General features: G+C 53.3%; 1 protein-coding gene across 1 annotated transcript in view; it reads right to left on the bottom strand.

Moving 5' to 3' along the window:
• LOC306816278 (agrin-like) overlaps window positions 1-23368 on the bottom strand; it is a gene marked incomplete at its 3' end in the record, with an annotated part of 62971 nt that overhangs the window by 17120 nt on the left and 22483 nt on the right. Inside the window, 14 exon segments of the mRNA XM_079332741.1 lie at window positions 323-380; window positions 382-443; window positions 3437-3551; window positions 7479-7606; window positions 9429-9572; window positions 10711-11061; window positions 11857-12004; window positions 13536-13660; window positions 16468-16611; window positions 18851-19015; window positions 20271-20384; window positions 21271-21376; window positions 21475-21620; window positions 22353-22553. Coding sequence (XP_079188867.1) covers window positions 323-380; window positions 382-443; window positions 3437-3551; window positions 7479-7606; window positions 9429-9572; window positions 10711-11061; window positions 11857-12004; window positions 13536-13660; window positions 16468-16611; window positions 18851-19015; window positions 20271-20384; window positions 21271-21376; window positions 21475-21620; window positions 22353-22553 — 2007 coding nt within the window.

Raw genomic sequence — 23368 nt, 5'->3', positions numbered from 1 at the left:
CTGGAATTCCAGGGTGGGCTCCTTCCCACTGCCCACACCCCATGGAAACGGGGGGATTTTAACCCTTTCATGGCTGAGTGCACAGTAGAGATTTTCCTCAGAGGGCTCTCAGACCCTGGGATGGATTCCCCAGAAAAAGCTGAGGCTGCCCCATCCCTGGAATTCCCAGTGGAAAATCCCAGCTAATCTCTAAATTCCCTCCAACCCCAAACATTCCACGATTCCTCTGGAATCCCCCCAACCCTGGAAGCTCCTGAAGGGATCCAAAGCCAAACCCAGCAGAACCTTTGGAATTTGAAAACCCAGACAAAAGGGATCTCACCAAAATCCATGAATTTGACGTGCTCAGTCTGGGGTTTCTTCACCAGGATGGTTTTTTTTCTTGGCAGCTCGGATCTGTTTGAGCAGGGCCCCCTGCACATCAGCGGCCGTGTGGGACGTGGCTGAGCCCAGCAGGGAAAGGAGGGAAAAACTGAAGGATCCAGCAGGAATTTCCTCCCTCTGACCTTCCCAAATCCCTCATTTCCCATGGAAAATAATTCTGTTTTCCCATGGAAAATAATTCTGTTTTCCCACGGAAAATAATTCTGCTTTCCCATGGAAAATAATTCTGTTTTCCCATGGAAAATAATTCTGTTTTCCCATGGAAAATAATTCTGTTTTTCCATGGAAAATAATTCTGCTTTCCCACGGAAAATAATTCTGCTTTCCCATGGAAAATAATTCTGTTTTCCCATGGAAAATAATTCTGCTTTCCACGGAAAATAATTCTGCTTTCCCATGGAAAATAATTCTGTTTTCCCATGGAAAATAATTCTGCTTTCCCATGGAAAATAATTCTGCTTTCCACGGAAAATAATTCTGCTTTCCCATGGAAAATAATTCTGTTTTCCCATGGAAAATAATTCTGTTTTTCCATGGAAAATAATTCTGTTTTCCCATGGAAAATAATTCTGCTTTCCCATGGAAAATAATTCTGTTTTCCCACGGAAAATAATTCTGTTTTCCCATGGAAAATAATTCTGCTTTCCATGGAAAATAATTCTGTTTTCCATGGAAAATAATTCTGTTTTCCCATGGAAAATAATTCTGCTTCCCATGGAAAATAATTCTGTTTTCCCATGGAAAATAATTCTGCTTTCCCATGGAAAATAATTCTGCTTTCCACGGAAAATAATTCTGCTTTCCCATGGAAAATAATTCTGTTTTCCCATGGAAAATAATTCTGCTTTCCCATGGAAAATAATTCTGTTTTCCATGGAAAATAATTCTGTTTTTCCATGGAAAATAATTCTGCTTTCCACGGAAAATAATTCTGCTTTCCATGGAAAATAATTCTGTTTTCCCATGGAAAATAATTCTGCTTTCCATGGAAAATAATTCTGTTTTCCCATGGAAAATAATTCTGTTTTCCCATGGAAAATAATCTTCATTTTCCACAGAAAATAGTCCTCTTCCTTTCCTATAGAATATCATCCTCATTTCCCAAGCGAAATAATCTCAATTTCAAGAGGAAAATAATCCTCATTTCCTTAGTAAAATAATCTTCATTTCCTGAGGAAAATAATCCTCCTTTCCTAAAGAAAATAATTCTCATTTCCTAAAGAAAATAACCCTCATTTCATAAGGAAATTAACACTCATTCCCTAAGGAAAATAATCATCCTTTCCTAAGGAAAATAATCCTAATTTCCTAAAGAAAATGATCCTCTTTTCATAAGGAAAACAGTCTTCATTTCCTAAGGAAAATAATCCTCATTTTCTTAGTAAAATAATCCTCATTTTCTAAGGAACATAACCCGCCTTTCCTAAGGAAAATCCCTCATTTCCTAAGGAAAATAATCCTCATTTCCCAAGGAAAATCCCTCATTTCCTAAGGAAAATAATCCTCATTTCCCAAGGAAAATCCCTCATTTCCTACGGAAAATAATGTTCATTTCCCAAGGAAAATCCCTCATTTCCTAAGGAAAATAATGTTCATTTCCCAAGGAAATTCCCTCATTTCCTAAGGAAAATAATGTTCATTTCCCAAGGAAAATGCCTCATTTCCTGAGGAAAATAATGTTCATTTCCCAAGGAAAATCCCTCATTTCCTAAGGAAAATAATGTTCATTTCCCAAGGAAAATCCCTCATTTCCTAAGGAAAATAATGTTCATTTCCCAAGGAAATTCCTTCATTTCCTAAGGAAAATAATGTTCATTTCCCAAGGAAATTCCCTCATTTCCTAAGGAAAATAATGTTCATTTCCCAAGGAAAATCCCTCATTTCCTAAGGAAAATAATCCTCATTTCCCAAGGAAAATCCCTCATTTCCTAAGGAAAATAATCTTCATTTCCCAAGGAAAATCCCTCATTTCCTAAGGAAAATAATGTTCATTTCCCAAGGAGATTCCTTCATTTCCTAAGGAAAATAATGTTCATTTCCCAAGGAAAATCCCTCATTTCCTAAGGAAAATAATGTTCATTTCCCAAGGAAATTCCCTCATTTCCTAAGGAAAATAATCTTCATTTCCCAAGGAAAATCCCTCATTTCCTAAGGAAAATAATGTTCATTTCCCAAGGAAAATCCCTCATTTTCTAAGGAAAATAATGTTCATTTCCCAAGGAGATTCCTTCATTTCCTAAGGAAAATAATCCTCATTTCCCAAGGAAAATCCCTCATTTCCTAAGGAAAATAATCTTCATTTCCCAAGGAAATTCCTTCATTTCCTAAGGAAAATAATGTTCATTTCCCAAGGAAATTCCTTCATTTCCTAAGGAAAATAATGTTTATTTCCCAAGGAAATTCCCTCATTTCCTAAGGAAAATAATGTTCATTTCCCAAGGAGATTCCTTCATTTCCTAAGGAAAATAATGTTCATTTCCCAAGGAAAATCCCTCATTTCCTAAGGAAAATAATGTTTATTTCCCAAGGAAATTCCCTCATTTCCTAAGGAAAATAATCCTCATTTCCCAAGGAAATTCCTTCATTTCCTAAGGAAAATAATGTTCATTTCCCAAGGAAAATCCCTCATTTCCTAAGGAAAATAATGTTCATTTCCCAAGGAAAATCCCTCATTTCCTAAGGAAAATAATGTTCATTTCCCAAGGAAAATCCCTCATTTCCTACGGAAAATAATCTTCATTTCCCAAGGAAAATCCCTCATTTCTTAAGGAAAATAATGTTCATTTCCCAAGGAAAATCCCTCATTTCCCAAGGAAAATAATCTTCATTTCCCAAGGAAAATGCCTCATTTCCTAAGGAAAATAATGTTCATTTCCCAAGGAAAATTCCTCATTTCCTAAGGAAAATAATCCTCATTTCCCAAGGAAAATCCCTCATTTCCTAAGGAAAATAATCCTCATTTCCCAAGGAAAATCCCTCATTTCCTACAGAAAATAATCCCCATTTGCTAAATAAAACACTCTTCCTTTCCTACAGGAAATTTTGGGGGTACCTGGATCGAAATGAGCCTCCAGAGTGACCCTGACGGCGCCGCCCTGGCCCAGGTCCCGCACACGGACACTGCGGAAATCCCGCCCCACATCGGAGACACGGAGCAGCCCCTCCAGCTGGGGAGAGAGCAGGATTGGGGTCAGGGAGCAGGATTGGGGTCAGGGAGCAGGATTGGGGTCAGAGAGCAGGATTGGGGTCAGGGAGCAGGATTGGGGTCAGAGAGCAGGATTGGGGTCAGAGAGAGCAGGATTGGGGTCAGGGAGCAGGCTGGGGGACAGAGAGCAGGATTGGGGTCAGAGAGAGCAGGATTGGGGTCAGGGAGCAGGATTGGGGTCAGAGAGCAGGATTGGGGTCAGAGAGCAGGATTGGGGTCACAGAGCAGGATTGGGGTCAGAGAGCAGGATTGGGGTCAGAGAGAGCAGGATTGGGGTCAGAGAGCAGGATTGGGGTCAGAGAGCAGGATTGGGGTCAGGGAGCAGCATTGGGGTCAGAGAGCAGGATTGGGGTCAGAGAGCAGGATTGGGGTCAGAGAGAGCAGGATTGGGGTCAGAGAGCAGGATTGGGGTCAGGGAGCAGCATTGGGGTCAGGGAGCAGGATTGGGGTCAGAGAGAGCAGGATTGGGGTCAGGGAGAGCAGGATTGGGGTCAGGGAGAGCAGGATTGGGGTCAGAGAGCAGGATTGGGGTCAGAGAGCAGGATTGGGGTCAGGGAGCAGGATTGGGGTCAGAGAGAGCAGGATTGGGGTCAGGGAGAGCAGGATTGGGGTCAGAGAGCAGGATTGGGGTCAGAGAGAGCAGGATTGGGGTCAGGGAGCAGGATTGGGGTCAGAGAGCAGGATTGGGGTCAGGGAGAGCAGGATTGGGGTCACAGAGCAGGATTGGGGTCAGGGAGCAGGATTGGGGTCAGAGAGAGCAGGATTGGGGTCAGGGAGCAGGATTGGGGTCAGAGAGCAGGATTGGGGTCAGGGAGAGCAGGATTGGGGTCACAGAGCAGGATTGGGGTCACAGAGCAGGATTGGGGTCAGAGAGCAGGATTGGGGTCAGAGAGCAGGATTGGGGTCAGGGGAGAGCAGGATTGGGGTCAGAGAGCAGGATTGGGGTCAGGGGAGAGCAGGATTGGGGTCAGAGAGAGCAGGATTGGGGTCAGGGAGCAGGATTGGGGTCAGAGAGCAGGATTGGGGTCAGGGAGCAGGATTGGGGTCAGAGAGCAGGATTGGGGTCAGAGAGAGCAGGATTGGGGTCAGGGAGCAGGATTGGGGTCAGAGAGCAGGATTGGGGTCAGAGAGAGCAGGATTGGGGTCAGGGAGCAGGATTGGGGTCAGAGAGCAGGATTGGGGTCAGAGAGCAGGATTGGGGTCACAGAGCAGGATTGGGGTCAGAGAGCAGGATTGGGGTCAGAGAGAGCAGGATTGGGGTCAGAGAGCAGGATTGGGGTCAGAGAGCAGGATTGGGGTCAGGGAGCAGCATTGGGGTCAGAGAGCAGGATTGGGGTCAGAGAGCAGGATTGGGGTCAGAGAGCAGGATTGGGGTCAGGGAGCAGGATTGGGGTCAGAGAGCAGGATTGGGGTCAGAGAGAGCAGGATTGGGGTCAGAGAGAGCAGGATTGGGGTCAGAGAGCAGGATTGGGGTCAGGGAGCAGGATTGGGGTCAGAGAGAGCAGGATTGGGGTCAGAGAGAGCAGGATTGGGGTCAGGGAGCAGGATTGGGGTCAGAGAGCAGGATTGGGGTCAGAGAGCAGGATTGGGGTCAGAGAGCAGGATTGGGGTCAGAGAGCAGGATTGGGGTCAGAGAGAGCAGGATTGGGGTCAGAGAGCAGGATTGGGGTCAGAGAGAGCAGGATTGGGGTCAGAGAGCAGGATTGGGGTCAGAGAGAGCAGGATTGGGGTCAGAGAGCAGGATTGGGGTCAGAGAGCAGGATTGGGGTCAGAGAGCAGGATTGGGGTCAGAGAGAGCAGGATTGGGGTCAGAGAGAGCAGGATTGGGGTCGGGGAGAGCAGGATTGGGGTCAGAGAGAGCAGGATTGGGGTCAGAGAGCAGGATTGGGGTCAGAGAGAGCAGGATTGGGGTCAGAGAGCAGGATTGGGGTCAGAGAGCAGGATTGGGGTCAGGGGAGAGCAGGATTGGGGTCAGAGAGCAGGATTGGGGTCAGAGAGAGCAGGATTGGGGTCAGAGAGCAGGATTGGGGTCAGAGAGAGCAGGATTGGGGTCAGGGAGCAGGATTGGGGTCAGGGAGCAGGATTGGGGTCAGGGAGCAGGATTGGGGTCAGGGAGAGCAGGATTGGGGTCAGGGAGCAGGATTGGGGTCAGAGAGCAGGATTGGGGTCAGAGAGAGCAGGATTGGGGTCAGAGAGAGCAGGATTGGGGTCAGAGAGAGCAGGATTGGGGTCAGAGAGAGCAGGATTGGGGTCAGAGAGCAGGATTGGGGTCAGAGAGCAGGATTGGGGTCAGAGAGCAGGATTGGGGTCAGGGAGCAGGATTGGGGTCAGGGAGCAGGATTGGGGTCAGAGAGAGCAGGATTGGGGTCAGAGAGAGCAGGATTGGGGTCAGGGAGCAGGATTGGGGTCAGAGAGCAGGATTGGGGTCAGAGAGAGCAGGATTGGGGTCAGAGAGAGCAGGATTGGGGTCAGAGAGCAGGATTGGGGTCAGAGAGAGCAGGATTGGGGTCAGAGAGAGCAGGATTGGGGTCAGAGAGAGCAGGATTGGGGTCAGGGAGCAGGATTGGGTCAGAGAGAGCAGGATTGGGGTCAGTGGGAGCAGGATTGGGGTCAGGGAGCAGGATTGGGGTCAGAGAGCAGGATTGGGGTCAGAGAGAGCAGGATTGGGGTCAGGGAGCAGGATTGGGGTCAGGGAGCAGGATTGGGGTCAGGGAGCAGGATTGGGGTCAGAGAGCAGGATTGGGGTCAGGGAGCAGGATTGGGGTCAGGGAGCAGGATTGGGGTCAGAGAGCAGGATTGGGGTCAGGGAGCAGGATTGGGGTCAGAGAGAGCAGGATGGGGGTCAGGGAGCAGGATTGGGGTCAGGGAGCAGGATTGGGGTCAGGGAGCAGGATTGGGGTCAGAGAGCAGGATTGGGGTCAGTGAGCAGGATTGGGGTCAGGGAGCAGGATTGGGGTCAGAGAGCAGGATTGGGGTCAGGGAGAGCAGGATTGGGATCTGGGAGCAGGATTGGGGTCAGGGAGCAGGATTGGGGTCAGAGAGCAGGATTGGGGTCAGAGAGCAGGATTGGGGTCAGAGAGAGCAGGATTGGGGTCAGAGAGAGCAGGATTGGGGTCAGAGAGCAGGATTGGGGTCAGAGAGAGCAGGATTGGGGTCAGGGGAGAGCAGGATTGGGGTCAGAGAGCAGGATTGGGGTCACAGAGCAGGATTGGGGTCAGAGAGAGCAGGATTGGGGTCAGAGAGCAGGATTGGGGTCAGAGAGCAGGATTGGGGTCAGAGAGAGCAGGATTGGGGTCAGGGAGCAGGATTGGGGTCAGAGAGCAGGATTGGGGTCAGAGAGCAGGATTGGGGTCAGGGGAGAGCAGGATTGGGGTCAGAGAGAGCAGGATTGGGGTCACAGAGCAGGATTGGGGTCAGAGAGCAGGATTGGGGTCAGAGAGCAGGATTGGGGTCAGAGAGCAGGATTGGGGTCAGGGAGCAGGATTGGGGTCAGGGAGAGCAGGATTGGGGTCAGGGGAGAGCAGGATTGGGGTCAGAGAGAGCAGGATTGGGGTCAGAGAGAGCAGGATTGGGGTCAGGGGAGAGCAGGATTGGGATCTGGGGAGAGAGCAGGGACTGGGATCTGGGGGGGAGAGCAGGATTGGGATCTGGGGAAAGGGAATCCTGGAGAGAGAGCAGGATTGGGGTCAGAGGAGAGAGCAGGGATTGGGGTCAGAGGGTCTGGGGAGAGAGCAGGGACTGGGGTCAGTGGAGAGAGCAGGGATTGGGATCTGGGGAAAAGGGATCTGGCTCCCTTTTTCGGGGGCCAGATAGAAAATTTTAATTTTTTTTTTTTTGTGCCTGTGTTCCCTACAGCAGGGTCCCTGTTTTGGGGTCACCCCCCACTCACGGCGCTCTCGATGCTCCGCGCCGTCTCCCCAAAGAGCTCGGATTTGGGGTCGGCCATCTCGGGGGTGTAGAACAGCTCCTGGCCCTCCACCTCCTCCAGGATCAGCACTCCCTGGAACACCTTGGTGGCTGGGGAGGGAATAAAAAACACCAAAACCTTCAGCGGGGCAGGGGCTGGCAGGGGATCCCGGAGGGGGATGGAGGTGGCAGTGCCAGTCTGTTAGTGGGGTGCAGGTGCAGCCATGGGGTTAGTGCTGATGGCAAAGGGGGACACAGTTACCAGACTGGATCCTGCAGCTCCAGGAGAGCAGCCCCTGCTGCACTGGGCGACAAGAGAGACACGTTAGAGGGGAGGGGACAGCCTGGGGGGGACAATGGGGACACCTGGGACAGCACAGGGGGGGGACAATGGGGACAACTGGGACAGCAAACAGGGCTGGGGACAATGGGGACACCTGGGACACCAGACATAGGAACACCTGGGACAGCCTGGGGGGGACACAGGGGGATGGGGACAACAGGGACACCTGGGACAGCCTGGGGGGGACAATGGGGACACCTGGGACAGCCTGGGGGGGACAATGGGGACACCTGGGACAGCACAGGGGGCTGGGGACAATGAGGACACCTGGGACAGCCTGGGGGGACAATGGGGACACCTGGGACAGCACAGGGGGGGGACAATGGGGACACCTGGGACAGCACAGGGGGCTGGGACAATGGGGACACCTGGGACAGCACAGGGGGGACACAGGGGGATGGGGACAACAGGGACACCTGGGACAGCACAGGGGGAGGACAATGGGGACACCTGGGACACCAGACATAGGGACACCTGGAATAGGAACTCCTGGGACAGCCTGGGGGGGACACAGAGCTGGGGACAATGGGGACACTGGGGACAAGGATACTGGGCACAGGGCTGGGGACAACAGGGACACCTGGGACAGGGACAGCCCTGCCAAACCATCCTGGAACAGCACCAGGAGTGCCAGGGTGGGTCCTGAGCTGGGGGTGCAGAGGGTGGAGAGACCCTGCACTGGGATCACACAGGAGGATCCTTTTCCTTTTCCCTTTTCCTTTTCCCTTTTCCTTTTCCTTTCCCTTTTCATTTTCCTTTTTCTTTTCCTTTTCCTTTTCCCTTTTCCTTTTCCTTTCCCTTTCCCTTTTCCCTTTCCCTTTTCATTTTCCTTTTTCTTTTCCTTTCCCTTTTCCTTTCCCTTCATCAGTCTCTGTCCTTTATGGGTTAAAAGGGGAAGTGTTTTTTTTCCCCAAAGGAAAAGAGGATGTCCCCCTGGAAACCCCAAGGAACGAGGAAGGATTTCAGTCAGGAAAAATCTGGGATGTGACCCCAAATTCCTGACCCCAAAGAGACACCAGAGTGCTCCCTCAGCCCCAAATCCACCTGGGCAGTTCTGTGCCATCCCCTTTGAAAGATTCTTGACCCCAAAATGATCCCAAAGCTTCCTGCAGCCCAAAATCTACCTGGGCTGTTCAGTGTCCACCTTGAGAGATCCCCAAAAGGGACCCAAATCCACCTCTGTGTCACCTCCTTGAGAGACCCCCCAAAAGGGCCCCAAATCCACCTCTATGTCACCCCCCTGAGACCCCAAAAGGGCCCCAAATCCACCTCTGTGTCACCCCCTTGAGAGACCCCCAAAAGGGCCCCAAATCCACCTCTGTGTCACCCCCCTGAGACCCCAAAAGGGCCCCAAATCCACCTCTGTGTCACCCCTGGGACCCCAGATCCACCTGTGTCACCCCCTGGGACCCCCAAGGACCCCAAATCCACCTATGTCACCCCTGGGACCCCAAAGGGCCCCAAATCCACCTCTGTGTTACCCCTGGGACCCCAGATTCACTCTGTGTCACCCCCTGAGACCCCCAGGCCCCCAAATTCACTCTGTGTCACCCCCTGAGACCCCCCAGGCCCCCAGACCCCGCCGCTCACCGGGGCAGTTGCTCCCCTCGGCGTCGGCGGCCGCGGTTCTGCCGTCGGAGCAGCAGCCCAGGGCTGAGTTGTAGCACGTGGCCCTCTCGATGGCAGCCGTGGATGTCACCTGGGGCTCGTCCTCGCCCTCCTCCTCCTCCTCACCTGGGGACAGACAGGGCACATCCGGCACTGTCACCATCCAGCACTGTCACCATGCAGCAATGTCACCACCTAACACTGTTACTGTCACCATCCAGCACTGGCACTGTCACCATGCAGAACTGTCACCATCCAGCACTGGCACTGTCACCATCCAGCACTGGCACTGTCACCATCCAACACTGCCACTGTCACCATCCAGCACTGCCACTGTCACCATCCAATACTGCCACTGTCACCATGCAGAACTGTCACTGTCACCACCCAACACTGCCACTGTCACCATCCAATACTGCCACTGTCACCATCCAATACTGCCACTGTCACCATCCAGCACCGTCACCATCCAACACTGTCACCCAACGCTACCACCACCCAGCACTGTCACTGTCACCAGCACTGTCACCACCCAGCACTGTCACTGTCACCAGCACTGTCACTATCCAACACTGCCACCACCCAGTACTGCAACCATTCCAGCACTGCCACCACCCAACACTGTCACCAGCACTGTCACTGTCACCAGCACTGTCACCTACCCAGCATTGTCACCATTCCAACACTGCCACCATCCAACACTGCCACCACCCAGCACTGGACCATTCCAGCACTGTCACCGCCACCATCCAGCACTGTCACCACCCAGCACTGTCACTGTCACCACCCAGCACTGTCACTGTCACCAGCACTGTCACTGTCACTATGCAGCACTGTTACCATCCAACACTACCACTGTCACCATCCAACACTGTCACCATCCAACACTGTCACCGCCCAACACTGTCACTGTCACCAGCACTGTCACTGTCACCACCCAGCACTGTCACTGTCACTATGCAGCACTGTTACCATCCAACACTACCACTGTCACCATCCAACACTGTCACCATCCAACACTGTCACCTCCCAACACTGTCACTGTCACCAGCACTGTCATTGTCACCACCCAGCACTGTCACTGTCACCAGCACTGTCACTGTCACTATGCAGCACTGTTACCATCCAACACTACCACTGTCACCATCCAACACTGTCACCATCCAACACTGTCACCAGCACTGTCACTGTCACCGGCACTGTCACTGTCACCACCCAGCACTGTCACAGTCACCACCCCCGTCCCCCCCAGGGTGGCACTCACCAGCAGACCCCGCCCCGCTGGCCTCCATGTCCCCGCTGGTGCCCATGTCCAGGTCCCCGCTGCCCTCGGCGCTGCCGTAGCCGGGCTGTCCCTGCGCGGTGACCGGCGGCACGGGCGCGGTGACCGGCGGCACGGGCGCGGTGACCGGCGGCCGCGCGGTGGCTCTGGGGGTCACCCAGGCTGTGCTGGCCGGCCTGGCCGTTGTCACACGCCGGGTGGTGGGGTGGCCCCGCTCCGCCGTGGGTTTGGCTTCCAGTGGGGCGGGGCTGGTGGCCACCGAGGGCGGCTGCAGGGTGGCCCGGGGGGACAGCAGTGGCACCGTGGGCGGGGGGCTGGCGTGGGGCACGGGCTCTGTGGGGACAGCAGAGACACGGTGAGGAGGGGACAGATGGGGTGGCACCGGGAAGGGGGGGACAAAGGGCACCTGGCGTGGCACAGGGTGACACAGATTGGGCACCTGGTGTGGCACAGGGTGACACAGATTGGGCACCTGGTGTGGCACAGGGTGACACAGACTGGGGACACTCAGTGGCACTGCCCAGGGGACACTGCCCAAGGGACACTCAGTGTGACACTCACCGTGGCACTGCCCAGGGGACACTCAGTGTGACACTCACCGTGGCACTGCCCAGGGGACACTGCCCAGGGGACACTCAGTGTGACACTCACAGTGACACTGCCCAGGGGACACTCAGTGTGACACTCACCGTGACACTGCCAGGGACACTCAGTGTGACACTCACAGTGGCACTGCCAGGGGACACTCAGTGTGACACTCAGTGTGACACTCACAGTGACACTGCCAGGGGACACTCAGTGTGACACTCACCGTGGCACTGCCAGGGGACACTCAGTGTGACACTCACAGTGACACTGCCAGGGGACACTCAGTGTGACACTCACCGTGGCACTGCCAGGGGACACTCAGTGTGACACTCAGTGTGACACTCACCGTGGCACTGCCAGGGGACACTCAGTGTGACACTCAGTGTGACACTCACCGTGGCACTGCCCAGGGGACACTCAGCGTGACACTCACAGTGACAATGCCCAGGGGACACTCAGTGTGACACTCAGTGTGACACTCACCGTGGCACTGCCAGGGACACTCAGTGTGACACTCACCGTGGCACTGCCAGGGGACACTGCCCAGGGGACACTCAGTGTGACACTCAGTGTGACACTCACCGTGGCACTGCCCCACGTGCTGCACTGTGATGTGCTGGCGCTGCCTGCAGGCGATGGTCTGCAGCTGGCACTGGTCCCCGTAGGTGACACCATCAGAGCCACACACCTGGGGACACAGGGGACACTGCAGCTGCACCTGGGGCCTCCCAGTGCCACCAAACAGCACCCAAAATCCCAGTTACTCAGAAACCAAAATCCCAAATAACCAGCACCCAAAATCCCGATTAACCAGCACCCAAAATCCCAATGAACCAGCATCCAAAATCCCAATTAACCAGCACCCAAAATCCCAGTTACTCAGGAAACAAAATCCCAATTAACCAGCACCCAAAATCCCGATTAACCAGCACCTAAAATCCCAAATTACCAGCACCCAAAATCCCAAATTACCAGCACCCAAAATCCCAACGAACCAGCACCCAAAATCCCAATTAACCAGCACCCAAAATCCCAAATAACCAGCACCCAAAATCCCAAATAACCAGCACCCAAAATCCCAGTTACTCAGAAACCAAAATTCCAATTAACCAGCACCCAAAATCCCAATTAACCAACACCCAAAATCCCAGTTACTCAGAAACCAAAATCCCAATGAACCAGCACCCAAAATCCCAATTAACCAACACCCAAAATCCCAAATTGCCAGCACACAAAATCCCAATTAACCAGCACCCAAAATTCCAATTAACCAACACCCAAAATCCCAGTTACTCAGGAAACAAAACCCCAATTAACCAGCACCAAAATCCCAATTAACCAACACCCAAAATCCCAGTTAACCAGCACCCAAATCCCAATGAATCAGCACCCAAAATCCCAATGAATCAGCACCCAAAATCCCAACGAACCAGCACCCAAAATCCCAATTAACCAGCACCCAAAATCCCAAATAACCAGCACCCAAAATCCCGATTAACCAGCACCCAAAATCCCAACGAACCAGCACCCAAAATCCCAATTAACCAGCATCCAAAATCCCGATTAACCAGCACCCAAAATCCCAACGAACCAGCACCCAAAATCCCAGTTACTCAGGAAACAAAATCCCAATTAACCAGCACCCAAAATCCCGATTAACCAGCACCCAAAATCCCAATTAACCAGCACCCAAAATCCCGATTAACCAGCACCCAAAATCCCAATGAACCAGCATCCAAAATCCCAATTAACCAGCACCCAAAATCCCAATTAACCAGCACCCAAAATCCCAACGAACCAGCACCCAAAATCCCAATTAACCAGCACCCAAAATCCCAATTAACCAGCATCCAAAATCCCAATGAACCAACACCCAAAATCCCAATTAACCAGCGCCCAAAATCCCAATGAACCAGCACCCAAAATCCCAACGAACCAGCACCCAAAATCCCAACGAACCAGCACCCAAAATCCCAATTAACCAGTACCCAAAATCCCAAATTAGCAGCACCCAAAATCCCAACTAACCAACACCCAAAATCCCAAATAACCAGCACACAAAATCCGAATTAACCAACACCCAAAATCCCAAATTACCAGCACCCAAAATCCCAAATTAGCAGCACCCAAAATCCCAGGTCCTCAGACACATCCCTGGGGGTCAGAGCCCCGTGCAGGTGCCCCCAGGTGTCCCCAAGCCCCCAGCCCTGTCCCCAAACCTTGGTGGCGTTGGCCTGGGCGCACAGCGGGGACGGGCACTCGCAGTGGGCGAAGCCGTTGAGCTCCACGCACGAGGCCCCAAAATCACAGCTCAGCTCCTGGCAGGAGCGGGGGGCTGAGGGGTCTGTGGGGACAGGGGGCAGGTACAGATGGGAAGGGGGAAAATCCCAGTTAGGCAGGAGAGGGAATCACAAATGTACAGGAGATAAAATCCCAAATACACAAATAAAATCCCAAATATACAAGAGATACAATCCCAGTTAGGCAAGAGAGAGAATCCCAAACATACAGGAGATAAAATCCCAAATATACAAATAAAATCCCAAATATGCAAACAAAATCCCAAATATACAAGAGACACAATCCCAGTTAGGCAAGAGAGAGAATCCCAAACATACAGGAGATAAAATCCCAAATATACAAATAAAACCCCAAATATACAAATAAAATCCCAAATATACAAGAGACACAGTCCCAGTGAGGCAGGAGAAGGAATCACAAATGTACAGGAGATAAAATCCCAAATAGACAAATAAAATCCCAAATATACAAGAGATACAGTCCCAGTGAGGCAGGAGAGAGAATCCCAAACATACAGGAGATAAAATCCCAAATATACAAATAAAATCCCAAATATGCAAACAAAATCCCAAATATACAAGAGATACAATCCCAGTTAGGCAAGAGAGAGAATCCCAAACATACAGGAGATAAAATCCCAAATATACAAATAAAATCCCAAATATACAAGAGACGCAGTCCCAGTGAGGCAGGAGAGAGAATCCCAAATGTACAGGAGATAAAATCCCAAATATACAAATAAAATCCCAAATATACAAGAGACACAGTCCCAGTGAGGCAGGAGAGAGAATCCCAAACATACAGGAGATAAAATCCCAAATAGACAAACAAAACTCCAAATATACAAATAAAATCCCAAATATACAAGAGACACAATCCCAGTTAGGCAAGAGAGAGAATCCCAAACATACAGGAGATAAAATCCCAAATATACAAACAAAATCCCAAATATGCAAACAAAATCCAAAAAATATACAAGAGACACAGTCCCAGTGAGGCAGGAGAGAGAATCCCAAACATACAGGAGATAAAATCCCAAATATACAAATAAAATCCCAAATATGCAAACAAAATCCCAAATATACAAGAGATACAATCCCAGTTAGGCAAGAGAGAGAATCCCAAACATACAGGAGATAAAATCCCAAATAGACAAACAAAATCCCAAATATACAAGAGACAGTCCCAGTTAGGTAGGAGAGAGAATCCCAAACATACAGGAGATAAAATCACAACTATACAAACAAAATCCCAAATATGCAAGAGACACAGTCCCAGTCAGACAGGAGACAGAATCCCAAATATATAAACAAAATCCCAGTGAGAAAGGAGAAAAAATCCCAGTAATGCAAGAACCACAATCTCAGTTAATCAGAAGCCAAAATCCCAAATATACAGGAAATAAAACCCCAAATAACTAGGAGCCAAAATCCCAGTTAGCCAAGAACCAAAATCCCAGTTATGCAGGACCCAATCTCAAGTAACCAAGACCCAAAATCCCATTTATTCAGAAACCAAAATCCCAATTACACAGAAACCCAAGGCCCAAAGAACCAGAAACTCAAATCCCAAATCCGCAGGACCCAAAATCCCAATTACACAGAAACCCAAATCCCAAATAAACCCAAATCCCAAATAAGCAGAAACCCAATTCCCAAATAACCAGGACCCAAAATCCCAAATAACCAGGACCCAAAATCCCATTTATTCAGGAACCCAAATCCCAATTACAGAGCACCCCAAACCCCAACCCCCAACACCCAACCCCAAACCCCAACCCCAAACCCCAAACCCCCAGACCCCAACTGCCAAACCCCAGACCCCAAAATCCCCAAATTCACAAATTCTCCAAAACCCCAACCCCCAAATTCCCCAAAACCCCAACCCCCAAACCCCAAAATCCCCAACGCCCAAACCCCCAACCCCAAACCCCCAAACCCCAGACCCCAAAATCCCCAAATCCCCAAATTCACCAAAACCCCAACCCCAAACCCCCAACCCCCAAACCCCCAAACCCAAAATCCCCAAATCCCCAAATTCCCTAAACCCCAACCCCAAACCCCCAACCCCCAAACCCCCAAACCCAAAATCCCCATAATCCCCAAATTCACAAATTCCCCAAAACCCCAACCCCCAACCCCCAAACCCCAAAATCCCCAAATCCCCAAATTCACAAATTCCCCAAAACCCCAACCCCCAAACCCCAAACCCCAACCCCCAACCCCCAAACCCCAAATCCCCAACGCCCAAACCCCCAACCCCAAACCCCCAAACCTCAACCCCCAACCCCCAAACCCCAACCCCAAACCCCAGACCCCAAAATTCCCAAATTCACAAATTCCCAAAACCCCAAACCCCAACCCCAAACCCCAAACCCCAGACCCCAAAATCCCCAAATTCACAAATTCCCCAAAACCCCAAACCCCCAGACCCCAACCCCCAGACCCCAAAATCCCCAAATTCACAAATTCCCCAAGACCCAACCCCCAAACCCCAAACCCCAACCCCCAAACCCCCAAACCCCAAAATCCCCAAATTCACAAATTCCCCAAATTCCCCAAAACCCCAACCCCCAAACCCCCAACCCCCAAACCCCAAAATCCCCAAACCCCCAAATTCACAAATTCCCCAAACCCCCAACCCCCAGACCCCCAACCCCCAAACCCCCAAACCCCAACCTCAAACCCCAACCCCCAACCCCCCTCTCCCATACCCCAAACCCCAAATCCCCAACCCCAAACCTCAAAATCCCCAAATCCCCAAATTCACAAATTCCCCAAAACCCTAACCCCCAAACGCCAACCCCCAAACCCCCAAACCCCAAACCCCCAGCCCCCCAAGGCCGCTGACCTCCCCGGCAGCCGGCGCTGCCCAGCCTGCCGCCGTCGGGGCACTGGCTGCACTTGGTGCCGGTGACGCCCGTCCTGCAGGAGCAGAGCCCCGACATCTGCTCACAGTCATCCCGCACCGAGCCCACGGGGTCACAGCCGCACGCTGCGGGCAGCGTCACGGGGTGGGCATGGGGGAACCACAGGCATGGGGGAATCACAGGTATGGGGGAAATCACAGGTATGGGGGAAATCACAGGTATGGGGGAAAGTCACAGGTATGGGGGAAATCACAGGTATGGGGGAAAGTCACAGGTATGGGGGAACCACAGGCATGGGGGAATCACAGGTATGGGGGAATCACAGGCATGGGGGAAATCACAGGTATGGGGGAAATCACAGGTATGGGGGAAATCACAGGTATGGGGGAAAGTCACAGGTATGGGGGAAATCACAGGCATGGGGGAAATCACAGGTATGGGGGGAAATCACAGGTATGGGGGAAAGTCACAGGTATGGGGGAAAGTCACAGGTATGGGGGAAATCACAGGTATGGGGGGAAATCACAGGTATGGGGGGAAATCACAGGTATGGGGGAACCACAGGCATGGGGGAAATCACAGGTATGGGGGAATCACAGGTATGGGAGAAATCACAGGTATGGGGGGAATCACAGGTATGGGGGAATCACAGGTATGGGGGAAAATCACAGGTATGGGGGGAATCACAGGTATGGGGGGAATCACAGGTATGGGGGAAATCACAGGTATGGGGGAAATCACAGGTATGGGGGGAAATCACAGGTATGGGGGAATCACAGGTATGGGGGAAATCACAGGTATGGGGGAAATCACAGGTATGGGGGAAATCACAGGTATGGGGGAATCACAGGTATGGGGGGAATCACAGGTATAGGGGAAATCACAGGTATGGGGGAAATCACAGGTATGGGGGAAATCACAGGTATGGGGTGGGAAAGGGGGAAAGTCACAGGTATGGGGGAAATCACAGGCATGGGGGAACCACAGGCATGGGGGAATCACAGGTATGGGGGAAATCACAGGCATGGGGGAACCACAGGTATGGGGGAAATCACAGGTATGGGGGAAATCACAGGTATGGGGAATCACAGGTATGGGGGAATCACAGGCATGGGGGAAATCACAGGTATGGGGGAAATCACAGGTATGGGGGAAGTGACAGGTATGGGGGAAATCACAGGTATGGGGGAAGTGACAGGTATGGGGGAAATCACAGGTATGGGGGAAACCACAGGCATGGGGGAAATCACAGGTATGGGGGGAATCACAGGTATGGGGGAAATCACAGGCATGGGGGAAATCACAGGTATGGGGGGAATCACAGGTATGGGGGAACCACAGGCATGGGGGAACCACAGGCATGGGGGAATCACAGGTATGGGGGAATCACAGGTATGGGGGAATCACAGGCATGGGGGAAAATCACAGGTATGGGGGGAATCACAGGTATGGGGGAAATCACAGGTATGGGGGAAATCACAGGTATGGGGGAAATCACAGGTATGGGGTGGGAAATGGGGGAAATGCAGTTATGGGGGAAAATCACAGGTATGGGGTGGGAAAGGGGGAAAGTCACAGGTATGGGGGAAATCACAGGTATGGGGGAAATCACAGGTATGGGGGGAATCACAGGTATGGGGGAAATCACAGGTATGGGGGAAATCACAGGTATGGGGTGGGAAATGGGGGAAATGCAGTTATGGGGGAAAATCACAGTTATGGGGTGGGAAAGGGGGAAAGTCACAGTTATGGGGGAAAAATCACAGTTATGGGGTGGGAAATGGGGGAAATGCAGTTGTCACCCCTCTTGTCCCTTCCCTGCTCCTCCAGTGTTCCCTCTGTCACCCACAGTTCCCCCTTCCTGTCACTCAGGGTGTCCGCAGGGTGTCCCCTCCCTGTCCCTCCAATGTCCCCTCCCTGTCACCCCCGGTGTCCCCACCCTGTCACTCAGGGTGTCCCCCCTGTCTCCTCCGTGTCAGTCCCAGTGTCCCCTCCTTGTCCCCTCCCTGTCCCCCAGGGTGTCCCCTCCCTGTCATTCATGGTGTCCCCTCCCTGTCCCCTCCCTGTCACTCAGGGTGTCCTCTCCTTGTCACTCATGGTGTCCCCTCCCTGTCCCCTCCCTGTCCCTCAGGGTGTCCCCTCCCTGTCCCCCAGGTGTCCTCCAGGTGTCCCCCCTGTCCTCCAGCTGTCCCCCCTGTCCCTCAGGGTGTCCCCTCCCTGTCCCCCAGGTGTCCCCCAGGGTGTCCCCCCTGTCCCCCAGCTGTCCCCCCTGTCCCCCAGGGTGTCCCCCCTGTCCCTCCAGTGTCCCCTCCCTGTCCCCCAGGGTGTCCCCCCTGTCCCCCAGGTGTCCCCCCGTCCCCTCACGGGTGCAGCCGCTCCTGCCGTCGGTGACGATCCCGCGGAAGTTCCAGAAGCCGGGCTCGCAGCGGTCGCACTTGAGGCCGCCCACGCCGGGCTTGCAGGAGCACTGGCCCGAGCCGGGCTCGCACGAGCCCCCGTACGAGCCGTAGGGGTTGCACTGGCACGTGCCTGAGGAGGGGACAGCCGTGTCACCCCTGTCACCGCTGCCACCACCCCCGTGTCACCGCTGCCACCGCTGCCACCACCCCCGTGTCACTGCTGCCACCACCCCCGTGTCACCGCTGCCACCACCCCCATGTCACCCCTGTCACTGCTGCCACCACCCCTGTGTCACCCCCTGCCACCACCCCGTGTCACCCCTGTCACCACCCACGTGTCACCCCCTGCCACCACCCCCGTGTCACCCCTGTCACCGCTGCCACCACCCGTGTCACCCCCATCACCGCTGCCACCACCTCTGTGTCACCCCCTGTCACCACCCCCGTGTCACCCCTGTCACCGCTGCCACCACCCCGTGTTACCCCCTGCCACCACTCCCGTGTCACCCCTGTCACCACCCCCGTGTCACCCCTGTCACCACCCCCGTGTCACCCCCTGTCACTGCTGCCACCACCTCTGTGTCCCCCTGTCACCACCCCCGTGTCACCCCCTGTCACCGCTGCCACCACCAGCTCCTCTCTCATTAACATCCAAGGCAAGGAAGCCATTAGAGCCTGATTGTTAATTAATTAATGAGCTTGGTGGGGGGAAGGCAGCTAAAGGCAGACAGGGTGACGCTGTCCCTGTCAGACGAGGGGACAGAAAGGGACAGCTGGGGAGCAGTTATGGGAAAATCCCAAATCTACAGGAATCAAAATCCCAAATCTACAGGAACCAAAATCCCAAACATACAGGAACCCAAATCCCAAATATGCAGGAACCAAAATCCCAGTTATTCAGGAATCAAAATCCCAAATAAACAGGAACCCAAATCCCAGATAAACAGGAATCCAAAGGGGACTCCACCACCCTCCACATTCCAAAGGGATTTTAGGTCTGGGGTTGGCTCAGGGTTTTTGGGAGGATGGGAGGTTGTGGGGTCAGTCCCTTCTTTCAGGGGACAAGGGACAGCAGCAGAGGAAAAGTTGCACCAGGAGAAGTTCAGGTTGGATATTTGGGAAGATTCATTCACTCAAAGAGTGGTTTGGTTCCACAAAAACCTGGTTCCATAAATTTTGAAAGCAGTGGAATTCACCACCCCTGGAAACACCCAAAAAACCTGCACAGGTGGCACTTGGGGACACGATTTTTGTGACCACAGCAGCAGTGCCACCACTCAGGAGGGTTTTTCCAACTTTAATAACCCACAATGAGCATCCAGGACCCCAAACCCTCCCTGCAGCCTCCCCCAAGGTCTCGGGGTGTCCCCAGAGGTGGCACTCACTGGGACATCCGGCAGCTCCCACGCCCAGCGCCACGGTGACATTGTCAGGACAGCAGCCATAGATGGTCTGGCTGCAGTGCACCACCAGCAGGGGGGGAGGAGTGGTGGCCAGGGCTGCAAGGGGGGACAGGGACACACAGGTCAGGGACACACAGGTGACACCAGCAGGGGTGGTGGCCAGGGCTGGAGGGAGGGGACACACGGGTCACATGGGCAGCCAGGACCCAGCAGCATTCCCAAAAATCCTTGTGGGGATGCTGGAAACTGGAGGTGTGGAACACGGGAGTGGGGACAGCAGAGCATGGGGACAGGACAGGGCTGTGTCACTGTGAGTGGGGACAGGGCTGTGTCTCTGTGAGGGGGGACAGGGCTGTGTCACTGTGAGTGGGGACAGGGTTGTGTCACTGTGAGGGGGGACACGCCTGTGTCACTGTGAGGGGGACAGGGCTGTGTCACTGTGAGGGGGGACAGGACTGTGTCACTGTGAGTGGGGACAGGGTTGTGTCACTGTGAGTGGGGACAGGGCTGTGTCACTGTGAGGGGGGACAGGGTTGTGTCACTGTTGTGTTCCTGTTTATTGCCAGGGAAAGGGCAGCAGGGACACACCCAGGGACACCTGGGGATACACCCACCAGGGGCGAGTGGCTTCCTTTCAGGGACACACCCAGGGACACAACAGGGGACACACCCAGTCAGAAGGGATGGTTTCCCTCAGGTGACACACCCAGGGACAAGTGGGGACACAACAGGGGACACACCCAGTGAGAAGGGATGGTTTCCCTCAGGTGACACACCCAGGGACAAGTGGGGACACACCCAGGGACAAGTGGGGACACAATAGGGGACACACCCAGCCAGAAGGGATGGTTTCCCTCAGGGGACACACCGAGGGACACGTGGGGACACAGCCAGCAGGAGGAGGGGCTTTCTTTCAGGGACACACCCAGGGACACCTGGGGACACACCTGGGGACACAGCCAGCAGGAGGAGTGGCACTCACCCCGACAGGCTCCCTGGCTGGTGACAAAGAGCTCCTGGCGTTTCTCACACCGCGTCTTCTTCAGCTCGCACTCGTTGGCGTAGGTGACACCGTCAGAGCCACACACCTGCCAGCACAGCCAGGGGACAGCTCAGGACAGCTGCTCGGGGAGGGGACAGCAGGGGACAGCAGGGGACAGCAGGGGACAGCAGGGGACAGGCTCACCGGGCTGCGGGGCACGGCCTGGCAGGTGAAGTCACACACGCAGGGCTCGTCCTCGGCGTCCTCGTCCCACCAGCCCCCGAACTGGCGGCAGCGCTCCTGCTCGCACTCGCTGCCATCCCCCGAGCCAGAGCCCCCCGAGCCACACTCTGGGGACAGGGACACATGGACACGGTGACACCAGGTGACATCGGGCTCCCTCAGGCAGGGCAGAGCCACGGAATGTGCAGGGGATAGGGGAAAATGTCCTGGTTTGAGGATATGCCCAGACCCATCTAAATCCCAGAATATAGTGAGAGGATTTGGGGTTGGAAATTGGGGAAGGGATGGGATTTGGGGCTGGAAGTTTGGGCAGGGTTGGAATTTGAGACTGGAAGTTGGGATAGGGAGAGGATTTGGGCTTGGAATTTGGGGTAGAGAGAGGTTTGAAACCCCTGAACTTGTGGGTGATGTGGAGCTGGGGCAGGCCTGGGATTTGGGGTTGGAATTTGGGGCAGGGATGGGATTTGGGGCTGGAATTTGGGGAAGGGATGGGATTTGGGGCTGAAATTTGGGGTAGGGAAGAGGATTTGGGGCTGGAAGTTGGGACGGGGTTGGAATGTGGGACAGGGCTGGGATTTGGGGGTGGAAGTTGGGGTGGGGAGAGGATTTGAGGTTGGAAATCGGGGTGAGGAGAAGATTTGGGGTTGGAAATCAGGGTAAGGAGAAGATTTGGGGTTGGAAATTGGGACGGCAAGAGCATTTGGGGCTGAAATTTGGAGCAGAAACTTGGGGTAGGGAGAGAATTTGCTGTTTGCTGCTGATATTTAACCACAACAACCAAACCTCCCACCGCTCCTCCCCCCTCAAACCCTCCAGAACCGGCACCATCCCCAACCCACCATCCTCGCACGGCCCCATCCTGGCCACCTCGATGCTCTTCTGCTGCTGGCACGAGGCCACCTGCAGCTGGCAGGGGCTGCCGTAGGTGACGCCGTCGGTGCCGCAGACCGGGGCCGGGGGCTGGCGCTCGCAGCGCGGGCACAGGCACTGCCCACCCACGCAGCGGCTGCCAAAGGAGCACACGGAGCCACCACACGACTCTGGGGACAGGAGGGACAGTCAGGCACGGCCAGGGGTGTGGCACGCAGCTGGGGGTGGCATTGTCACATTGTTGGCATGTTATTGTGGCTTGGGTTGCAATAGAGGATGTGGACAGAAATGTGGGTTCTGTCGCCAGGTGTTAAACCAGGTGTGGCAGTGACCCTGATCTCCTGGCACACATTATCTGCTCATGGGCCAGCTTTAAACCAGCTGGGCAATCATCTTTATCTTCCCCATGACCCACCCTTCACCCAGGAGGTATCACCTGTTAATGGGCCATTGTTACAAACTGGGTGTGGCAGAGATTCTTATCCCTGTGGGAGATATCACCTGTTAATGGGCCATTGTTACAAACTGGGTGTGGCAGTGACTCATCCCTGTGGGAGATATCTCCTGTTAATGGGCCATTGTTACAAACTGGGTGTGGCAGTGATCTTTATCTCCTGGCACACATTCTCTGCTAATGGGCCATCTTTAAACCAGCTGGGCAATCATCTTGATCTTCCCACAGCCCATCCTCCCTCCAGGAGATATCTCCTGTTCATGGCCAGTGAGTCCCAGTGCATGACTGATAAAATTACATCATCTGAATGTAATTGTCAGCTTGGATTCTGACTCTGGCACTGTTTGGGATTGTTCTGTGTAATACTGCATTTCTATTTTAATTTTCCTAGTAAAGAACTGTTATTCCTAATTCCCATATCTTTGTCCGAGAGCCCCTTAATTTCAAAATTACAATAATAATTTGGGGGGAGGGGGTTTACATTCTCCATTTTCAAGAGAAGCTCCTGCCTTTATTGGCAGACACCTGTCC

This window comes from Erithacus rubecula (genome assembly GCF_903797595.1).
Source record: "Erithacus rubecula genome assembly, contig: scaffold_488_arrow_ctg1, whole genome shotgun sequence".
In the NCBI taxonomy this organism is placed as follows: domain Eukaryota; kingdom Metazoa; phylum Chordata; class Aves; order Passeriformes; family Muscicapidae; genus Erithacus; species Erithacus rubecula.
This window is presented reverse-complemented; position numbering and strand designations above follow the sequence as displayed.